Source organism: Rhododendron vialii, chromosome 10a (assembly GCF_030253575.1).
Source record: "Rhododendron vialii isolate Sample 1 chromosome 10a, ASM3025357v1".
In the NCBI taxonomy this organism is placed as follows: domain Eukaryota; kingdom Viridiplantae; phylum Streptophyta; class Magnoliopsida; order Ericales; family Ericaceae; genus Rhododendron; species Rhododendron vialii.
In genome coordinates, this window is record NC_080566.1 from 25,950,332 (window position 1) to 25,972,813 (window position 22,482).

A 22,482-nucleotide genomic window follows, 5' to 3' on the forward strand; every position below is an offset into this window, starting at 1 on the left:
CGAAAGGGTGGTTTAGGATGAGTTTCTCGAAGAACTTAGGAAGAACTCAAGAACAAGCAAGAACAACAAGAACAAGGTAAGAATGCTAGAATTTCTTAGAGAGAGAAGTTGAAGGATGAAGGTGTGAGTTGAATGCTTGGACATGGGTCCTATTTATAGCAAAACTTGGCCCTCTCTCTTCCTCTCATGGCCGGCCTCCCCCTCTCTCCTTTATCCCATGGATTTTGCTCCATTGACTTGTCATTTCAAGCCTTCAATCAATGTCATTGCCTTCCCTCACTTGTCAATCCAATTTTAGGTCAAATCCTAGGTTGTCATGAATTGATTTTGTCTTGTCTTGTCCTAGAATGCGCTAGCTTGAAAGAAAGAACAAGATACTAGGCTAGGATTATACTTAAAGTGGTCTAGTCATGGGTTGTCAAAAAGTACCTAGGTTGAGTGTGAGAAAGGCTAAAAAAGTAGTTTGTGTAAGTGTCCAAAACACATCACACCTCACTCCATCTCTCTCTCTCTCTCTCTCTCTCTCTTGTACTACATATATATATATATATATCTACATATATGGTTATCTATGGGTAAAAATAAATAGTTTTAGGTCTAGGTAATCTTAAGTCTATTTGGAAGAGAAAAAGTCGTGGGGAGTTTTCAAGTGACTACTCAATGGAGGGAAATTTTCTAGAAAGTGTACTTATGCAAGCATAGGCTCATCTAGACATGCTAACATAGCTTATGAAGTACATATATATACATATATATGAGTATATATGTGTGTCTAGGAAAGTAACTCTAGGATAATTAGGTTTAAGGCTATACCTTAGGTTTGCATGCATGACATGCATAAAGATGGCCACCTTTGGAAGCAACAAGATGGCTATGACTTGTCTAGTCAAAATTATATATATATATATATTGGCAAGTCAAATGGCCAATAACCAAGGGATAATAATTTTCCTAGCATTTATTAACCAATGGTTAAAAAGGTAAATGATGGTAGGTATGGGCTTGAATGACCATTCATGGGGTATAATGATTACCCCTAAAGGTCTAAGGGTTCAATTAGGTTTGGGAGGGGTTCATAAGGTTCAAAGACGGTCAAAAAGGTCCAATTAGAGTTAGGAAAATGTAACTAGGTGAATTAGTAGTCCGGTTCCTCCAACTAATCGGTTGGAAACTAACTTTACTAGCCATGTAGGGCTTTTAATCAAGAAAAAATTTAAAGGACTAAAATCTAATTATGACGGATTATAGAAATTAAAAAGAAATATTTAAAGTAATATTAAGTAATTAAAAGAAATTTCGATAAATAAATGAAATTTTTATTCATAAAAAAAAAAATTTCCGAGTCGTTACAGGTTGGGTGTATGGCTTGGTTATCCGCGGAGAGAAGCCAATGCAAATTGTGTGCCAATGGGAACCCGGGACGGCGAAACTATTGTGAGGATAATTGGGAGCTCGAAACGGCAGAACTGAGGTTGGATGTGTAAAAACGATTTCGAAAAATGTTGATTTGGAAAAAAAAAAGTGAAAATGATGACACGGTCTACGAAAATATTGCATAGGAGAAACTCTGATTACGTGGACACTGACATTAGTTAAATAGTGAATGTGCATGTGTTATTGTTAACTGCTTATCCGAAAGTTGTTGAATATGCATGTGCTATTTAGAAATCGCTGAATTTACATGAGCTAATATACTACTTCTATACCCTGTTGTTTTTAATTACTCCATCCGTCCCATAATATTTGTCCGGTCGGCAAAACGGAGCCGTAAAAATAATACTCCCTCCGTCCCCTTTTTAATGTCCAGTATTCCATTTTGGGCTGTCCCTTAATAAGTGTCCATTTTGTAAAATTAGTGGGTAAAGTTGGTATATTTTCCATTTTGCCCCTAAAAGTAGATTCCATTTTAAAAAGTTAGTGAGTAAAAGTATAATGATGATGTCTCCATAGAGGGTAAGTAGGGAAAATAGAGGTAAAAGTTGATGTGAAAGGTATAAAGATAATGTTTTTTTAATAAGTTGGAATTACGAAGTGGGACACTTAAAAAGGGACGGAGGGAGTACTATTTTTGTAAGAAAAGTTGAAAAAAAAATCAACAATTTATTAGATCTCGATGAATTCTTTTAACTTATGAAAAAAATTTAAATTTTTTCTCGAAAGAAATGCATTATTTTGTAGTCCTCGTTTCGCGGACCGGACAAATATTATGGGATGGAGGGAGTATGAGTTAGCGCGTATGAGATTATTCTTCTGAGCTTTTGTAGCTCACGGTGTTACTGTTGTAACCCTGACATATTATACTAGGGGCGCCGCTGGTATAATGTGTCAGACTTTGTAAAGGAGCAGGGTGAGCTCTACACATTGAAGGCTTTCGAAGCCGAGAAGCTGGCTAGGATGAAGAAGCAGGTGGAGCAGTAGATAGGAACTCTAATTTCCCTCTCTTTGTTGAATAAATATACTCTTGTGAGAATTATGCTATAATAATGAGCCAAACTCCATTTAGGTTTTCAATAAAAATATTTATTTAACGTTTCCAAAATTCGAGGCGTTACACTTACAATCTATCATTCAAACTTCAACGTAGTACCACCCCATTCCACCATACTCGGTAGCCATCAAATTATCATTTTACTGATTTATAGCTTATTGAATGTTCTTTAAACTATTTGCACCATATTATATCATTTTTAGTTTTTACTTGTTGGTCTTATTGATCTAGGTCTTGATCTATTCTGATTTTTTCGGTCACCCAACCCATTTTTATGTCACGCTCACAAAATCAACAAATCATCATGTACTAATATCAAGTCTTTGTAGGCGTACACTGGCTAACCTCACCAAAACCTATTGATTGTCTGTGTGTTTATCATTTTGGCCTCCATCTTTCAACATTTATGATTGCTATCAACAAAACAGTAGTCAATATCCCTCACTCGATCCCTATTCTATACTATATACTAAGCAAATGTAGTTTCCAAAAGTAAAATCAAGCTCTCTCCTTAATTTTCTCTCCTATGTGGCATTTTCTTAATAAAAATTTATTTTTTTCCCTAGACTTTTCAAAATACACAAAAGTTAAAAAAAAAAGCTTTCAAACATGCTCAAACATTTTCTCATTAAAAGTTTTACATCTAATTATATTAAATCATAAATAATAAGAGATAAATAACATAACAATACTTTACATTACCTATAAATAATTGTTACATTAAACATAAAATAATTTTCTACTTCCACGGGTAAGACGCTTGTTAATCCTTTAATAACATGTATCAATTTTTTTTTTTTTTTTTTGGGGGTCATACACGCTATATATTATTCTAACAGAGTGTTGTGGTTGAAAAGTGAACACAAAAGATCACGTTAAAGAAAGAACAGAGAGTTGCAAGTAGAGTTTTTTTCTAGTGGTGTATAGTCAAAATGGTTTGATTGTTAGATACAGTAGGTCGGTACCGTCAGAAAAATTTAGTATGATATCCAGAGGGTCGACATTGTTGTTAAATTGGAACCCAACATTTGAAGTAAACAAAAAGTGCAATTTGGGGGAGTAATTTGTGACACAGATCCAGTTCTAGGGTTCTCAACGTAATTGTCGCAATATATAGGAGTATCTTTCTTCTTTATAAAGGTTCTACGCGATCTAGGGTTTTGTTCACGATACATATATACTCCCTCCGTCCCATAATATTTGTCCGGTCCGCAAAACGGAGACGTAAAAATAATACAATACGCAGATACACATGCATGAATACTACTACAATTAGGGACCCTTCCTTTTAGCATTTTTTGGGGACCTGATTGAATCAGTGGCTTTCTAGCCTTCTGCCCTAATCATAGATTACATTATCTAATAATCTGTTATATACCTGATGCGTATAAGAACAAGTGACAACCACATTTGATGGTATTTGTAACGTAGTGATGCCTTGTTTAATGCATAACTCCAATGCTACAAGTTGTTTTGTTTGATCTTTTCACACTAGTATGCTTCACTGTGTATATTTTCTGCTACATTAGTAGTGTTATGCTTGGAATGTGAACAAGTTTCGGTGTCTTTCGATGTGGTTTATTCCGGGTTTGTTGAGATAATTACACATATTGGCACAAATAACAATACCATTGAAGCTTTTTTAACGTATGATGTTTTGTTGAACACATAACTCCAATGCTACAAGTTGTTTTGATCGACCATGCTTCACTGTATATCTTATCCGCAAATCGATCTTTTTGTTAATCAACAAATCAATCCCTCTACAAATCTACAAGTTGAATTGATCAATAACTCCAATGCTAGAAGTTGAATTGATCTGTCTCATACAACTATGCTTTTCTCTATATAGTGTCTCCAAAAATTTCTTGTTAGTCCACAAATTGATCCCTCTACAAATTGATGATCTGAACACATCCTGAGTTTTCAAGGCTTACACAAATTCTACTAGTTAAAAACTTAAAAATTTATTTGCATATTACAAGTCTGAAGTTTAGATGAAAAAATATTGTTGATTTCTAAGGGGAGATAGTTAACAGGATTGTGTGATTGTGGGTGGAGTTATTCCTGTGTTACTGTAATGGGATTAGGAGAATAGTTTGTTTGCATATTCATATTGGGAAAGAGGTAGGGTTTCAAATTAAGAAGAGAGGGTGGCTGTGGTATGGAATAACATTGTAGAGGAGAGAGGTAGTAGCAGCGATTGGGGCTTCTACGCTGATATTTTTTTGTGTCTGGGTATGTTGTTTTATTTTTTCTGTAGGTTACTGCTTGTGGATTTCAATTTATCCTTCTCCTGGCTACGCCCGAATCATATTTCAGTCTGCTCTAAAATTTTGGTTTCTTATCCAGTATTTGTTCATAGAGCATGAGGCTTGCATGATTTGTATCTCTATTGTAAGACAGTGATTTTCCCTTCTTGCCTTTTCATGGTTATGTTTTTGTTTACATTGGATGCTTAGCATGAACTTTTAACTTTCAAAGACACAGTGTATGTAATTGTACGTTTTCTTTTATCTAACAAACTGTTTTATAAAAAAGAAAAAAAACCTGATTGTCCTGTTGTCATGTAAGAAGGTGATACTGATACTAGGTGCGGCTGCTAGCTAGGTGGAGGAATCAGTGTGTAGGTGGGTACTTCGGTACCTTTGTTGTGTGATGTGTGTTGCATGTATTATTATGCTTTGAATATGCATGTATTTATCTGGGTTATTAAGTGGGGTCGTGTTTTGGGGTTTGATTAGACAGTAAGAAAATGGATAAAACTATGTCGTTAATCTTCTACTTAAATTTTATTTGGTTATATTTGTGCTTGTCATTGAAGAAGATAGTACATAATTTATAAGTTTACTATCAAACTTTAAATTTGGATTGCATTCGTTTGCACAAAAGGTGACTGGTTTAGCATGATTTCTTTATCTTTGAACTACTCCGGTGCCTATCTGTTCTTTTGTTAATTTAATTTTAAACTTTGTGTTCCCTGGGTTGGATTCACTATAAACAGTCTGTCATGCCTCGAATTCCAAGTCAGATACAAAAAAAATAAAAAAAAAGTTGCAAAGAGAGGGAAACCCAAAAGAGAATGAAAGAAGCCTTAGGCTTAGTTTTTTATGCTTTTGTCTTGTTGGGCTGCAAAATAGAGACAATAAAACAAGGATGTGTTCTCTGTTGCTAGAGATTGTGCCCTGTTGGCCTGTTGTCTGTTAGCCTTTTTTTGGTACTGCTTCAACTCATCTCTCTCATCCGACACATCTTAATTGACACTCGTTCAGAAACTTGCATCCGAGTCTGGTTTCCTTGTGTGGGTAATGTTTAAAGCAGCAACAGGGGAAAAATGGACACGTCTTAATTGACATTCGTTCAGAAACTTATATCAGAGTCTGGTTTCCTTGTGTGGGTAATGTTTATAGCAGCAACAGGGGAAAAATGGATTCTCAAGTGAAGAATGCGACGGTGATTCAGGTTCTTGGTAGGACAGGATCAAGAGGGCAGGTGACTCAGGTAAAAGTGATGTTTATAGATGAGACGAAGTGAACTCTGATGAGAAATGTCAAGGGACCAGTCAGGGTTGGGGATATTCTAACCCTGCTCGAGTCTGAAAGGGAAGCTAGAAGGCTGCGGTGATTGAACTATCGAGAGATGATCCCCAGGACCGTCGAGCACCAAAAAATAGTGTTGGAATGAAGTAGAATTCTGAATATTTCTCTTTCCTGAATACGTTCTTTTACAAGTTTGAGAACCCAAATAAAAAATAAAAAAATGTCTTAAGTAGAAGGAGATTAATTTATTTATTTTTTGCTAAGTTGTAGAAGGAAATTTTTTGCTATGATTTTCTATTGGTTTTAGTCTAAGATTTTTAGGAAAACTTTTTATTCTTTGAAGATTGGTATTCTATATGACTGAGTTAGTAGTTTGGTTTAAGATGTCTCTTGGTCTTAGTAACTGCTGTTGCTGTTTTACATTATCCTAACATACTCTGGAGAAACTATTGTCAAGGAATTGACTGAATTTGAGCAGTTCCTAACCCAACCTTCCTTGTGATTAACTTTACTATTGAAACTAGGGATGTAATGAATACTGATTAAACCGTTCAAACCGCCTTTACATAACCAAACTGGTGGGTTTTGACCGGTTTCTTACCTGTGACTTCTCTATGCAATTTTGATTACGTGGAGTTTTCGGTTCAGAAACGGTTTAAAATATTTCAAAACCTTGGGGAACCGGAACCGACCGCATGCCTTGCATACATATAAAATACCTCACGATCCTAGACTCCTACGGAATCACCGCCTCCCTCTTTTTGTTTGCCATGTAATTGCTGAGTAGTATTTTTTTTTTTTTGCAGCGGTAGAGTTTTGAATTTAATACTACTTTGGAGTTAAGTCACCAGATTTTGCTTAAACTACCATTCACCTGTTGGCTGTTGTGTACTATACTGGTTTTGTTTACAATGAGGAATTGGACCAATTATGTAAAGTCCAAACTGATAAGCTGTACCGAACCAAATCACCTAAATACAATGCGGTTGGTGGGGGCGGTTGGTGGTATCGATTGGTTTTGGTATTCAATAATTAAAAACCGACTAAATCGGTTCAGTTTGTTTTTGCCTTGAAAAGCAAATTGAATTGAACCCCTTACATCCCTAATTGAAACTAAAGAAAGGTATTACTGATTTTCAAATTCCCTTTTTGACAATTTCATTCTGTTTTTTTGTCATCTTGTGATGTACATTTATAATATTACCCTTCTAAGCGCAAATAAATCCATAAAGATTAAAGGAGTTTGAATTAGTTGACAAACTTGAGTATGGAAAAAGGGGGAAATAAAAGGACATATGATATGTCTAGTTTAATTTGACCAAATTTTCTCCACCTGGCCATGTGGTAAACGCTTCAAGCTAGCCTTTTACATTTTTTGATTAAAGTTGCAAATTATTTTGCCACAACTCTTGATATGTGGTGACGAAGATCCAAAGTTCTTTTTCCAGTCTGTGTATTCAAAGAGCGCCCATGTGATTTATTGTAGCTCAAACTTTTCTTACAATCACCAATCTGTCATTACTAGAACAAAGAAACCAAAACTTTCTGATATACAACCCTGATATACTCCCAAACGGTATTTTGGCTCCTATATATATTCTGACTGATTTAATTTCACTCTCTGCTGTGTTTCTTCATTTAGAAACAAGGTGTATAAAATGGTAAATAAGCGAGGGGTAAAAAAAAAAAGAGCTGAATAAATACAGGACACAATCGGCATACCCTAGGCCAAGGCAGTGAGGATGGAAATAAGAGGCTCTTGTCGCGTACTTCTATTGGACGAGTATGTTCTAATGGATTGTTTTTTGGGAATAGAATTCATCAGAATCAGGAAGTGGTATATCCATGATTCAGAACCATATCCAGGAAATCGCGGTCTTTCCTTAGGCAGCTCCAATGTTTTCTTCCGAGTCAATTCGGAAGTCTTCCAACGTTGCTAGGGATTTCAACTGCTTTCCAAGAGAGGCAATTGTTTTCTGGCACTCTGAAAGTTTACCAGCAGCCACTGATAGTTCCTTCTCCTGTCACAAACCAACATTAAGTACAAGTGATCATCAAATGTTTATGCACAAATCAACCAGGACTTAAAATATAAAGCTACTAGGAAAGACTTGATCTACCACAGGCATCTTCCATAGAGCAGTCAGTTTTCTAGTTTCTAAGGATCCGTTTGCTAGAAATAAAACAACGTCAGGATGTGGAAACTGTAGAAACCGAGGCAAAATGAAATGAAGAACAAACTCTCTGATGCACTTGATCAGAATGAAAAAAGTCGTGACAAAGTTTCAAGAAATTAAACTACCATTTTCCTAAGTTGGATACCGTAATCAAGTGCATAATTCCATACTTTGGAAACCATTAAAGCAATTAGACAAATCTTGTATTTTCTGATATCATCCTCAACTAACTTAAGAACAAAAGAAGTTGATTACGTATAAGTTGAAGAAAAACATTAGATTTGAAATGATATAAAACCATTTCCAGGAGCAAATTCAAACTTTCATGTGTTCTGTTCCAGGAAAGTATTCATGCACATGTCTTTAATAAGAATATAAATTCTCTGCCTTATAGGGTTATTTTTTAAGGAAAGATTTCTTCTTTATTGGTGCATTGCAAGGGCTCGACAATGAAAACGAAACTGCAAAAACAAACTGACCTTCTTCAATTTCAAATCTCCATTCAACCTTGCTGAATTCAGGAGCTCAACTTCATGTTTCATCCTCAAAATCTCGTCTTCCATTTTTCGACACTGGACCACCGCTTCCCCTGATAAAGCCCGCTCCTTTTCAACCTCTTCTTCCAAATAACCAACTTTTGAAAGCAAGGTTTTCATCTCAGCTTCAGTTTCTCCTAGTTGTGACTCTGTCCATTCTCTCCTTGCACTGGTAGCCTCAATCTTTGCCTCAGATGCAAGTCTTGCATCCCTTTCCCGAGATAACTGAGTCCGAAGCTCCACCAACTTCGCCTCTACTTCTATTCTCCGATCATTTGATTTCTTAACCTGATCTCGGCACACACTTAAGTCCATCTCCAATTCCACTTTCTCCATTTCCACCTTCTCTAGCTTCTCCTCTAGTTCAGCTGTCCGATAAATCATCACTTCGAGATCTGCTTTTAAAGGGCTTTCCTCCTCATGGGGTTGATCTGATAAAGGTCCATTTCCTATATGAGGCAATGCTGCAATTCTTTCCATCTCAAGGAAATCTTCCATCAGAATATCAACCGAAGGGACCATAAGGTTTCTTCCAAGGGCCTTCATACACTCATTTGGCTCTGAACCATCCATCTTGTGATTGTCGCTTTCAAGCAGCAGTAGCCTCTCCCCACTATCTGATTGGCTATCTGTGAAGGATTCAACGTAAATCGAGGAGGCAGTAACAGACTTATTATCGTTTGATGGTTTTCGTGCCATGGCCTTTAACCTGCGGCACTCTGCTTCAAGCCGAGCCACCTTCTTTATGCTCTCCAGATGCTGTTTGCTAGCCATTTCAGCAGCTTGGGTGCTCAAATCCCTCTCAATAATCCTAATCTCTATCTCCTCATCCCTAGAAAGAAGCTCAAGCTTGAGAACTGAATTTTCTTTTTCTGCGGCCTCAAGTCTTTTCTCTGTGGCCATGAGTTTTTTCTCCGTGGCCATGAGTTTAGATGTAAAAGCTTGGCTCTCTTGTTCAGACTTCGTAGATGCTTGGCTCTCTTGTTCAGACTTCGTAGATTCCCATTCATGAGTTTTCTTGGCAATCACATCATTCAGTTTTTGGTCATGTTCTTCTCTAACTAGTCGAAGTTGTCTAACACACTCCTTGAGAGCTCCATTGAGATGGAGAATTCGATCTTCAAGGGCTGAATTCCTTTTAGTTGCATCCTCAAGTTGTTGCTTGAAAACCACTGCTTCACTTTCAGCCTTCTCCCATCCTAGTATGTGAGACAGCAAACAAAAAGGCCAAATAGATGTCAACTTCCAACTTGAAGAAGAGGGTGGATATCTGAAAATATTGTTATTATGCTTAAACTTTCAAATTTCAATGATTCAATTGCAATCTGCAGATGGTTGTCGCTGAATAATTATTCACGACAGTTTACTTCCCCAAGTAAGGCCTCTTGAATTATAACGTTAGCAGTTTGGCAGATGGGAAGATAAGCACCAAAGAAAAGACAAAAATCGACATCTAACGACCCTAAGAAAGCAATTAAAAATCATTTAAGAAGTACCAAAATTAGAGAAGAACGTAAATTGAGAAAGTAGGGTGCCAATCATCTTTGTCCTTTCAATTTGTGAAGCAAATTGGGAAAAGAAAAGAAAAACATTCATTTTGAAAAGACTTTCCACAAAAGGTAGGAATAAAGGAAGTACCTGATATGGCTTCCTCTGCAACTTTTTCATGCTGCTTTACCAAGTCTTCCTTCACCTTTATGTTGAGAAGAGCAGCTGAGAGCTTCTCTGTTAGACTCTTCACACTTTCATCAAGTTCTTTGTAACTTGGTGAAGCTTTAGATGTGACTTCTGGAGATTGGGTATTATGGTTTGAACAGACCTTCAGTAATCAAACGCCAAACAGATAAGAGGACAAGAGAAACTCAAATGCTTGCGGAATGTGAAAGTAACGTATAAACCTCAAAGCACATATATTGAGGCTCCCAGCTCCTTTTTGTAAGACATACCACCACCGATACTTTCCTTTTCATTTTTCCCATTTTTTTCTGTTTGGAAAACCAGACTTGTGCACCAACCAGACTTGAATACAGCACCTACTCTGCCGCGGTGGGAGTGGATACTATTTAAGTTAACAACTGGCCAAAAATGCCATAATTTCACTTCTATGCGATAATGAAATGCAACAGTTAATACGGATCTCACCATCCTAATACTAACCAACTACAGTGGAAAGAAGAAATCCTGCTTATAACTGAGGATTCCGATTTCTATTGTTATGAACATTATTTGGGCCATGAATGTCTGAGTCTAATGGTTGGAGTTAGTTCGTAGTATGTAAATGATTTTGCAGCCACATACCTAAGTTCCAATCTGCAGAGGGCTTGTGAATTTTCGAGGCACTAATATGTGAAGCAGCACTGGTTCTGAAATAGTAAACTCTATTTCACCTCAATGTGAAGCTTCAGAGACAAGCACAGGTTTCCCATAAGCTGAACCAGAAGGATAATTTCTTTACAATGGTCAAAGTTTACAGGATCAAGAATCCACCATACATAACCAATGATTAGAGCTTGTTATATCCTTCACCGAGCCTCTCTCTGAGACAGGACCAAAATTTTTCAATGGTGGTGTCACGAGGTTTCAAAGTGAATACATTAGGAAAAAGATTGTTACTCAACGGTGTGCGAGTAGTTGAAGATAAATTTTGGGTAAAATCCCAACAGGAAAAAGAGTACTTTGGCAATTGTGGTCCTGACTCCTACTCCATTGAATATTTGGACAAATGTGGTCCAAATGATGTAGGACAACCATGTTTCTCGACAAAACAACTGTCTTGATAAGATGGAACCTTTTCATAGCCATTCAATAACTCGAGACTTGAGAGGTGTTCCAGCAAGTATACCAGAACTCCACGGCAAAAACGTTTTCCACAACCTTCCTACCGCTGAAGTTTGGATCTCTTTCCGGAACTGGTACGACCAATTTTTGAATCTAGAAAAGCAGACATGCTTTATAGACCTTTTTTTCCCTTGCATTATTGTTTCATACCCCTCTCCAAATTTGAATGCTCTTATTTTCACCGAAGAAACTGGACCAATTCCGTTATTCTATTATCATGCTCTTCTTTCTTCCAAAACCCAACAGACGTACGAAGAATAATTTCCAAAAGTGGATTGTGATCGCATCTTCAGAGTAACATAACTACTTCATTCTAAAATATTTTTCATGGAAACAAAAAGCGCAGAAGATATAGATGATTTGCATGCACAGGTATGTTTGGGCATATATGTCCACCACTTTTAGTACATTGTGTCCGTAAATACACCGGCGTACGTCTCATTTCATACACAGATAAGTGATTATTGAGGTTCTTCTATTCACAAAACTACCCAAGTCATCTATTCACAATGCTATGAAATTGTTTCCGCTAAATGATACTTTAGTTGATGCATGTGACGAGAATGACCTACCTAGAAATCCGTGAAAACATGAGTTTTAGTCCATTCAATTAGTTTAGCGGAAATCTCATCTTATTATAACCTCCTGACCTTAAATGAATCACAATCACTTTGGCTTCTTCTTTTTTATTGGCAAAGAAAACATTTCATTAAAAATAAAATATTGGGGATACCAACCAAGGGTTAGATACATCCAAATGGGCCGAAACCCAAAATCCTAAAATCAGAGAGTGGGCCAAAGACCCAAAACTCATCCCAAGAACCCAAAACCTAACCTAACCCTAATCTCCCACCACCAGCCGCCTCTGTCCCATTACCGGCCACCACCATGCAGTTAGGTGGTGAATATTCTTTATTTCCTCTTGTACTTATTCTCCCTTGTCAAAATAATGTACAGGAAAGAAGGAAGGAAAGTTTGTAACGTGTCCATGTCAGATACCTTAATCACGACATTTGCGATTTAGACTTTTAAACCTAGTTAAATCACAGGGAAATAAGCAAAGAAAAAAAATATAATAATCAATCATGGAGGACATGATTCACATGAACATGAATGGCAGAGAGACAAAGCAGACTTTGGATTAGTTTAGGTTTTCTTCATTTCACCCCCAAAAAATATATAAAAAAAAATGTATTCTCTTATTAAACTCAGGCGACTGAACATGTAACAACAAACATAAGCACAGAAACAAGTGATAAACAAATGCAGTTAGGTAGTTCAACATTACTCAATGTACAAAAAAGTCAACACTTCCAAATAGCAAAAAAAAAATCCATGATTGGAATTTAGAATTAGGCTACATGAAAGGCACAAACCTGATCATCAGAGAATCTCTCGGAATGAGAAGATAATGATCCTGAGCTTTCGGTTTCACCGCCACCAGGGATCTTCTCGGAAGACTTCCTCCGCCACAACCAACTCCTCCGGTCCATCCCCGACTCGATTTGATCAGTTTCTACCCATCATCTCCAAAGATGCCACTAGCCACACTAAACACATTTGTAAAGAAAAGTTACCCAGATTCTGGAAATTCATAATACGAATTCACATAATAGAACCTATTTAAAGTTTGACAATCTAAAAGAGAAAAGTGGGATGCATGACTTGATCTGATTTAATAGATTCGGAAGGAATAACTGTCATCCCCTGTCTGTTAGGATTCCTCAGCTTGGTACTGCCCCACCTTCCACTTGACACCTATCCTAATGATAACCGGTTTGTCTCGCCGTGACTTCCAAATCTTGAATTCTCAATACTTCTGTCGCTCCATCCCCTCAGGGGAAGAGAACCTGTTGCTGTCTCGGCTGTACTACCGGAGTCCAAAAAAAGTAATTTGGGGCTTGCTGATGAAAATGAGGAGGTGGTGATTTTTAAGCTTTGCTTGGAATTCACTCCCCAACAAAGTATCCAACCTCCAAGGGAAAGTTTAGCCTTTTTGAAAGGCCCTAAAAAGTAAGTTATAGAAAAGCAAAAATGTCAAAAGCTAAATTGAGATTGTTTTGAATTTAGCAATCAATTTTGAATTTCCCTGCGTCAGAAAATTCCCCAACAACCCATCTGATGGCTACCTCTCAAATCCCCATGACTACCCACACAGAGAGAGAGAGAGAGAGAGAGAGAGAGAGAGTAAAATGTTGGTAGTTAAGAAAATTGCCATGGCAATTACAAAATATCTCACGAAGTTTGAGCAAAATATGTATCATAAAACGAGACCCAAAAATGCAAAACATTGAAAGGATTACAAGAAAAACAAAACATCGAGAGAGAGAGAGAGGGCATAGGATACCTTGGTTTGTGGAGAAGATCGAACCTTGGTTGAAAAGGAGGATAATTAATAGGCAGTAGTGCATAGAAACAAACAACTACAGAGTATACAAAAAGCAATAATCTGCAGTGGAATCTAGAGAATGTCAGAACAAGTATAATAGGAATTCAGAAATCTATGATTGTTGGAGTTTATATGGAGAAAGAATGCCCAAATGGAGTGACATTGGTATAATTAACATTTCTTCTATTCAAAAAGAAATAGAGACAAAAAGTCTATGACTCTATATCAAAGGAGAGAATTTGGGGATGTGGGTTTTCAAATGGAGATGGCGTTATTCCCGCTCACGGGCAGGAGACTTCACTTCCACAGCTGTTTGTTGTTTGACTTACGTAAGGCACGCTCCACATAAACCTCTCTCTCTCTCTCTCTCTCTCTCTCTCTCTCTACCACAGCTTTCTTCTGCTGTCGCTTTGTTACTTGATTTGATGATTGATGAGGAAAGAGCATCTCCATTATGCAAATTTGGAAAATCTTTAGATTTGTTTGTTTGGAATACTTAAAATTTCTGTATATGATTCATAATAAATTTTCTTAATTTTTCTTCACTTATTACACTTTAAAATTTCCTTCAAAACTCAAATCGAACAAGGTATTTGTTATTTGTGTTATGGGACAAAAGTATTTGATGATCTAAATTTGTGTGTCAAAGATTTGTTGAGTGTTGGTCAGTGCATACGGAAAGAGAGAATTTTTATTGAAATACTACGGGTTTTTTATTTTATAGAACTAAAAAGCATATGGATATGAAGTGGAATCTAGAAATTAAGGATTGAAATTTGGTTCATATGAAGTTTGTTGTCTAGAAAATCAGGATGGAAATTAAGTAGAATCTGGAAATTAATTAAGTTTCTTGCCTTAAAAGTAGTTTTTTCTAGATCTTTATGGGATCAAAACGACATAGTTTTGGCCTTATTGAGTGTCAAAACGGCGTCATTTTGGACGCTTGGCAGCGCATGCTTTATAGTGTCCTCAAATCCGATCCGAACCACCCTATATTTATCCAAGAGGTATAAAGGGCACGTTTAGAGCCAACTTGGATGCATAGGTTGTCCTCCAAAGTACTGGAGCTTGAGATGTTGCTGGATGCAGGAGATGATGCCACGGTCGAGCTTCTTTTTTTTTGAACAGCAAAAAAGTTACATTATCTTGAAAAAGATACAAGACTAATATGAGCAAGAAAAAGGCATCATGCTCAGAGCAATCTTCTGCCTAATCCGAGTCCCAAACCAACAATTGGCAAGAAACTAGGGATGAGCATGGACCGGATTGGTTCGGTTTTATAGTAAATCAAAAACCAAACCACACTACATACGTATTATATATTTGGAGAACCAAACCAACCCCAAAAAAGTGTAGAACCAAACCAATCCAAACCATTAGACTAAGGTTCGATTTCAGTTTCGAATCACGGTTTACTTGAAATTGAGATATTATTTTCATAAACTATTTAAAGTACTCAAAATTGCAGAGATAAACTAAGAATTGATTTTTATTTATAGAAAAATTTAGAAAATTATTAATTATTAATTTAGAAAATTAGTCTAGAAAATTAGTTGACTATAACTTTCATGTATACTTGGTGTATCTAAATTAATTGAGTTATATGTATATATATCGTATCTATATACAGATCGAATCAGTTTGGAACCGAAACTATTAACGTAAATCTGCAGACTAAACTATTTAACACAGTTTCTAAATTTTTATACCGGAACCAAACCACACTACTAAAAAACCTAACCTAAAAAGGCCTAAGCCGAACACCCCTACTGGTCTAAAAAACCCAAAATTTATATTAAGCTCAAAAACACTGATGGATCTCACACCTGGATTTACAACATAAGGCACAAATATAGGCCAAGTCCAGCCTGAACACAGGCCAAACTCAGCCCAACGCCCGTCAATAGCGTCGCCACCACTACTGCCATGCCCATCACACCATGGTCACCTGTAAAGGGACAAGTCACTGCCATTGCCACGCCGTCGCCGGAGACCCATGGAACAAGCTCTTGTTGCTGTCTCAGAGAACGGCTCATCCGCCCCTCCACCAAGCCGCCCATCAGCATCCACCATCGCTATCCGACTCCCCTCACCGCGTGCCATCCGCATCCCATCTCCACGCCGTCCAGCCCAACACCGCTGCCCAGAAACCCATAAGAACCAGCCACTACTCAAGTCGTTTGTTGTAGGCACCAAACCAGAGAAACCCAAAATCCACGCCTGTGGCCACGAGAAGCGAACTGAGATCGTTACAGGATGCCAAATGAGGTAGCCGAACCATCACCACCATACTCCGCCCCTCCGCCCAAACCCCTAGAAATGGAGTCGTTAGCCGTTAAGCAGCAAACCAATGTAACCCAACAACCACATCGGTGGTTGAAACGAGATAGGAAAGCCAGCGAGATGAAGAAAAACAACGAAAATAGCAGCGACCATGGCCTCTACCACTTGAAAACCTGTCTAAAAAGAAAATGAAAAAGAGAGAAGAAAGAGGGGGAGAGAGAGAGAAAAGGAAAGGAGTAGATCCCTCCCCTCTCGCCGCCGGAAATCTGGGGGTCGAGCTTCAATGGAGGGAAAGATGCAGACAATTGTACGTGAGAGATTGTAATGAGTGGAGATTTTTATCAAAATAATCCTTTTTTTAGAACTATTGGCTGGAATACTTTTATTTTCAAACTATTTTTAAAATTGCTCGGTAGAGCCACTTCAACAAGCGCTACCTGAGTAGCGCCGTTACAATTGGCGCTATTTGTCATGTGGCGTTCTGTCATGTGTTGCGTTGGTTATATGACGTGGACTAGCGCCACTTGAAGTTGCTCTACCTAATCAGGTAGCGCCATTTCAAGTGGCTCTACCTAAATCAGGTAGCGCCTTTGCAACTGGCTCTACCTTATTGAAACATCTTCCCATTAATTTGATCACTTGTCTTGCTCATGGTGAAAACGAAAGTAAAATCGTTAAAAGAAAAATTGTGAACCACTTAGTGTAGAATATTTGGTCATTACAACGTGAATAGCGGAAACTATTGTACTTTATGCTTGAGAAAAGATAGATTGACAATAACTACTTTACTTAAAATTGAAAAAAAAAAATGATTGTCCAAAATATAACTAATATATATATATATATATATATATATATATATATATATATATATATATAGAACAATGTTGATGGCACTTTAATTCGCTTTAGGGTTTTTATTAACTTCACTGGAAAAAATTTATTTATATTTTCAGCTTTAGTTTGCTACACATCTTGTATATTTATTTTCCTACTGAAGAATTCTAAATATAGTTAACTTTCTCTAATTTATTTTGAAAACCTCATTACAATGTTAACTGCCTTTAATTATGTGGTACTGATTTTGTTATTTTAAACAACAATTTAACAGTTGACACTGAAGCACTACAAAAACTAATAACCATCATAACTTCGCATTATATAGCTCTAACAACAATACTTATTCTCCAACTTCCATGAAAGAAAATAAAAACTAAACATTGCAAGTTATAGATCCATTTTAGCAATTGAAAAGTCAAATAGATACATAATTTTAAACATTACAAGTTACATATTTGGTACCGAAGATGACGCTTCTCCCCTCTTTGAACATTTTCGCTTGTTATGCCCATGTCCACCACACAAGGTACAAGACTGTTTGTGTGATGGTTGTGCCTCAAGCCAGTCGTCCATCATATCCATCTCATTTCGAAATCGATTTACTTGTGGACGTCCTCGACCCCTAAGACGTTCTTCATCAGGATGAATTATTGGCCCATTGTAGGGAGGCCAATATGATTTGTCATGCAGCGGTACGAACGTTTCAGAGCTATATATGGCTATGTTTGAGTCAAGCCTCCAAACATTGCTTATGAATCGTGTAGGGTCCATGGCCATTCTATTACACACTGCAATCACATGCGAGCACGGCATCCTCCATTGTTGCATCTTGTTGCAAGTACATGTCTGCTCATTGAAGTGTACTGTGTGCCTATGATTTCCTTTATATGAGCTAGTTGGATTCATTGGAGTTCGCACCTCGTAGATTCTCGTCTCTCTGTCAAACTCAATCACTTCGTGCCTTCTTGCTCTCATCCTCCATTCATCGTACTTTTCCGTTGCGAATTTGCTAAATGTTTTACCTGATTCGATCCCCTCCCTTGCTTTGACGGCATAGTTGTTGAAATACGTAACACATTTATAGAATGTCGTCCTAATTGTGGCCACTATGGGGAGGTGTCTGGCTTCCTTGAGGACTCCAATAAAGCTCTCAGATAGGTTTGTAGTACGCGATCCGTATCGCCTACCCCCATTGTGTGCATAAGACCACTTTCGTAGGGCTAGCTCTTGTAGCGTGATTGTGGACTCACCGGGCCGCAAGTGGAACGTGTGTGTCTCAGGCCGCCATCGCTCTAAAAGTGCTGTAATCAGACCCCAATCCACGGACACAAAAGGCAATGAACAAAGGCCCTCTAAACGGGCACGCTGTATCAACTCTAAAACAAGGGGTGATGGCCATGGCAATGCTCGTATACCTTTCTTCGCACTACGAACTCTGACTTTTTTTGAATCCACAGGCCGCGTGTGCTAAAATAAATTGTTAATTCATGGATTAGATTGACAAATTTACACTAAAGTTTATGAAGTACGTACATTATCCAAATGTCACTTACATCAGCTTCCCAGACTTCTCGAGAGCGGTGCTGCTGTTGTAAACGTAGAATCGATCCATCTCTGGGCCCCGGGTTAGGCCTACGAAGCGCATTAAGGTTGAGGTCCATAGTATGACCTATATTTTAGATTAATTGTCAATTTTGACATATTATCCACATTGCTAAACAAAATATAGGCAAATTTATAAAGACTTGAACAAGGGGTTTTGCACCAACACAATTTAAGGTGATTTCCAATTTTCCTTGACGTACACTAGCCAAGGTAAAAGAATGCGTATAATGAATAGGAAGTGTATATCTTGCCATTCCATACGTACCTATTGTATTATGTTTAAGAGAAAATGGATTGACAATAACTACTTTGCTTAAAATTGAACAAAATAAAACGATTGCCCATAATATAACTAATGACCAACAATTCATAAATTTGCATTACATAAATCAAACAATAATACTTCACTAAGAACTTTCTTTAAAAAAAAATACAACAGATTTATGAGTCATGAGTGGCTAGCTTTCCATTTTGCTTGAACTAAGCCAAAAAACTATCTTATCCTCCAATCCCAAAAGATTTAAGAGAAAAAATTAAATTCTTTTATGAACTTTCAAGATTGTAAAAGATTTTGAAGCATTAGTTTTATTTTGATTGGCACATGGTATGTCGAAGACAAAGCTAGAACATAAGAAAAAGATATGTAAATAGCACACAGTAACAAACAAAGCCGTTTGAAAACAAATCCACTTTAAGCGCAAAGAACTTGATGATAACGATTTAGGGTGGAGCACGATTCAGAAAAGGAATTTTATTGCCGTGGATCCAAGTAGAGTTCTACTGTTGTTGACTGGACCTAAGTTCTACGTATTTTTCCCTTTCCCCAAAGCCTCACCGCCATTTTCTCATGCTCCTCCTCACTACAGACTCCACTCTCCTACCAGGTAAAAAAGCCATAAACCCACTTCAAAGTCAGAAAATTGATTACTAGCCTTTATGTGAACAACTTGGGTGTATAAAGTGCTAAATTGCTATGGACAAACAAATACTTGCCATATTGTTGTGGGTGTGAGTTGCATTGCAACATTTGGGTAGTTTAGCCAGCAACATGAGAGAAATGAACCCTATGCGAGGGGTGAAAATAGGTAAACGAGCACAAACCCACTTCAGAAAGTCACTAGATACACATACATTCATAATCTTGGGGTGCATAATGTGCATGAGGAGAGTTATGGTTCCGATTTCACGATAGGATTCATACTAGAAAAACAGCCCCAAACCCATTTCAGATAATTCTCTAAAATCTAGAGATGTGCTTATAAAGTGGTGTATGAAGTGCTAAACTTTTATGGGTTTGATATGTAGAATTTGCAGAGATTAAGCAGCAACGGAAGAGGGATGAACCCTGTGTGGGTGTAAACCTAGGCACGGATGTGTCGAATTTCCTCTCTCCTACCGATTTGGTCGCTTTCTTACACCTGCAGAAGACCACCCATCTCACGTGTGGACTGGGGATTAATGCCCATGGATTTTCTTCCTTACTCCTCTCCATAAATGCTTGTAATCAGAATAGTAGAGAGTAGAGAATGCAAAGAAAGCACAGAGAGAGCCGAAGAGAGAGAGATACATACGGCGAACAACCAGCGAGTCAGTGACGATTGTTGCCGATTTTTGACGGCGTCCATCGAGCGGTCTCGGCTAGCACGAGGGTGGGTATCGCAGAGAGGGAGGGGAGCAGAGCAGAGGAGAGAGGGAGAAGAAGCGCCGTTGGAATTAGATACAAAAGCCCTAGCCCTATTGGGGAAAACAGTGTTTAAAGCGCTAGAGCCGGATCAAAAAAAAAAAGAGAGCTAGAGCCAGTTCGGGTGGCTCTACTAATTTGAGTAGAGCTATTTCAAATGGCGTTTGTCCATGTCATACAGCCGCGTGGCACAGGTGTAATTCCATACCGCCAATCGGAACAGTGCTACTCAGGTAGCGCTTGTTGAAGTGGCTCTACCGAGCAGTTTTAAAAATAGTTTGAAAACGAGAGTATTCAGGCTAATAGTTCTAAAAAAAGGATTAGTTCGATAAAAATCTCGTAATGAGTGATGTAATGGAGGGAGATGGGGTCTTAGGTGTCTTTTAAGAGCATTTTGGCACGTAATTTCACTACAGGGGATTGGATTTCCCTTTCAAACTATTTAGGCTTCCCTCCAATCCAACTCAACCATTCCGTTTGGTTTTAGACGGAAGTTGACGGCATGTATTAAATTAATGAGTTTTTAAAAGTTCAAGTGTTTATATAAAATTTAAGAAAGATTAAGCATTTATATGTGATTTGCATGAAAGCTGTCAGGTGCCTACATGAAATTTTCCCCTAAAACTCTTCATTCTAAACTTGGAAGGTTTGTGTTTTGATTAACTGCATTTGGGGAATAAAACTGCAGTGCATCATAACCATAGAAAAAATATGCTCTAGGCCAATCCTATTCAGTCTTACTCACGAAAACTTCAAAAATCATAGGTCTCGTTGTCTCCTTTGGCATTCCCTCATCTTCAATTTTGCTACTTTTCCGGTGATTATTTTGGTTATTTTGTGATGATGCATTTTGATTACGTTATTTTTTCTAAATTTCAATTTGATTGGTGATCATATTTATTAACGCCTAGATTACTGACTGGATGGATACTACTTTTACTTTCTCTGTCTTGGTTAGTACTTTCAAATGATACCTCCGTCTCAAATTGGTTGTGAAATCTTCAATATTTCTTGCCCATTCTTCTTATTTCTACTACAAATTTTTGCTATGATGGGAATGACTATGTATGTAAATCAAAACCCTCTTAACCCTTCTCTCTTTCAAATTTCTCACTCCATCTCTTCTTCTCATCCTCTTATTTTATTACTTACAAAATTTGAAGTGAATCACACTTTAGTTGCATTCTCTATTATTGCGCGCTTTTATCATCTCCCATTATGTATTTCTTTTATCTTTTTCTTTTTTTTGTTGCAAGTAACTATATGTTGTTTCCTAATTAAACATTAGGTAAATTTGAGAGAATTTTGGCTTAATGGGTGTGGCACCCAATTTTACATTTTTGTGTCATCTATTCTAATCTATCTCTCTTCTCTATATAATAAGAAAGGAAGAGTACAAATTTGGTGTCCTTCAATTTTGAGGTTGTGTATACTTTTAGTTTTTCAAAATTGTTCGACTAAAGAACCTAAGGCTCCGTTTGGAACTTAAGGAAATGAAAAGAAAAGAAAAAAAAGGAAAGAAAAATGGAAGGAAAAACTTACTATTCACTAAATTTAAAATCTTTATTTTGTTCTCTCTTTCTCTTCCAACCAAACAATGGAAATGTTTTCTTTTCTTTTATTTTCTTCGAGTTCCAAAAAGAGCCTAAATCTACCCAACCCAAGTAACTGTAAGGGCAGGGCAGATAAGGAAATTATCCAACGGAAAGACTTGTTTGCCCAGATCATGCCCAGATCGCAAAGTGGGAGGCACTATGGGTCTCATAAAAATAATCCGAGTCGTTCATTAAATTTGAAATATATTTTTTCAGATGGCCACTCCAAAAAATCAGTTCAATTGGATAACCATAAGAGCTCGATCCAATCTTCTAAATTTTGATTCAAATTTTAGCTAATTTTTTGGTTATTCGATTGAGTTAATTTTTTGAGGGACACTCGGAAAAAATATTTTAAATTTAATAAACGACTTGTATCGTTTTGTGTGTGACCTGTAGTGACCCTTCATTGCAATTCGTGCCCGATCTGTGCACAGAAAATCTGTGTGGATAGCATGGCTGATTATCCAACCCTGTAATCCGAACCCTGCTAACCACACACACATCTGTA

General features: G+C 37.4%; 1 protein-coding gene and 1 pseudogene across 3 annotated transcripts; one reads left to right on the forward strand and one right to left on the reverse strand.

Annotated features, from left to right (window-relative positions):
- The first annotated feature begins 3,742 nt into the window (after nt 1-3,742).
- LOC131303586 (small ribosomal subunit protein eS28z/eS28y-like) lies at nt 3,743-6,431 on the forward strand (annotated as a pseudogene).
- Nucleotides 6,432-7,520: 1,089 nt separating this feature from the next.
- On the reverse strand, nt 7,521-14,353 carry LOC131303590 (filament-like plant protein 3). Of its 3 annotated transcripts, XM_058330535.1 has the most exons (5): nt 13,926-14,353; nt 12,955-13,128; nt 10,379-10,559; nt 8,684-9,939; nt 7,521-8,048 (listed from the first exon to the last, which is right to left on the reverse strand). In XM_058330535.1, the coding sequence occupies exons 2-5, from the start codon at nt 13,069-13,071 to the stop codon at nt 7,911-7,913; spliced, it is 1,692 nt and encodes a 563-aa protein (XP_058186518.1). In that variant the 5' UTR covers nt 13,072-13,128; nt 13,926-14,353; the 3' UTR covers nt 7,521-7,910. The 3 variants fall into 3 exon arrangements, with proteins under 3 accessions (XP_058186518.1, XP_058186519.1, XP_058186520.1); XM_058330536.1 differs by having other exon boundaries at nt 12,955-14,353; XM_058330537.1 differs by lacking the exons at nt 12,955-13,128; nt 13,926-14,353 and adding an exon at nt 10,639-10,888.
- Between the last annotated feature and the right edge of the window lie 8,129 nt (nt 14,354-22,482).

Bases quoted from the DNA above. Each gene is read 5' to 3' on its own strand.
- LOC131303590 (XM_058330535.1), bottom strand. From the start codon at position 13,071: ATGGACCGGAGGAGTTGGTTGTGGCGGAGGAAGTCTTCCGAGAAGATC. The intron at 10,560-12,954 runs GTTTGTGCCTTT...TGATTACTGAAG, and splicing joins AGAGATTCTCTGATGATCAG to GTCTGTTCAAACCATAATAC. The intron at 8,049-8,683 runs GTCAGTTTGTTT...GGTTTGTGACAG, and splicing joins GAGATTTGAAATTGAAGAAG to GAGAAGGAACTATCAGTGGC.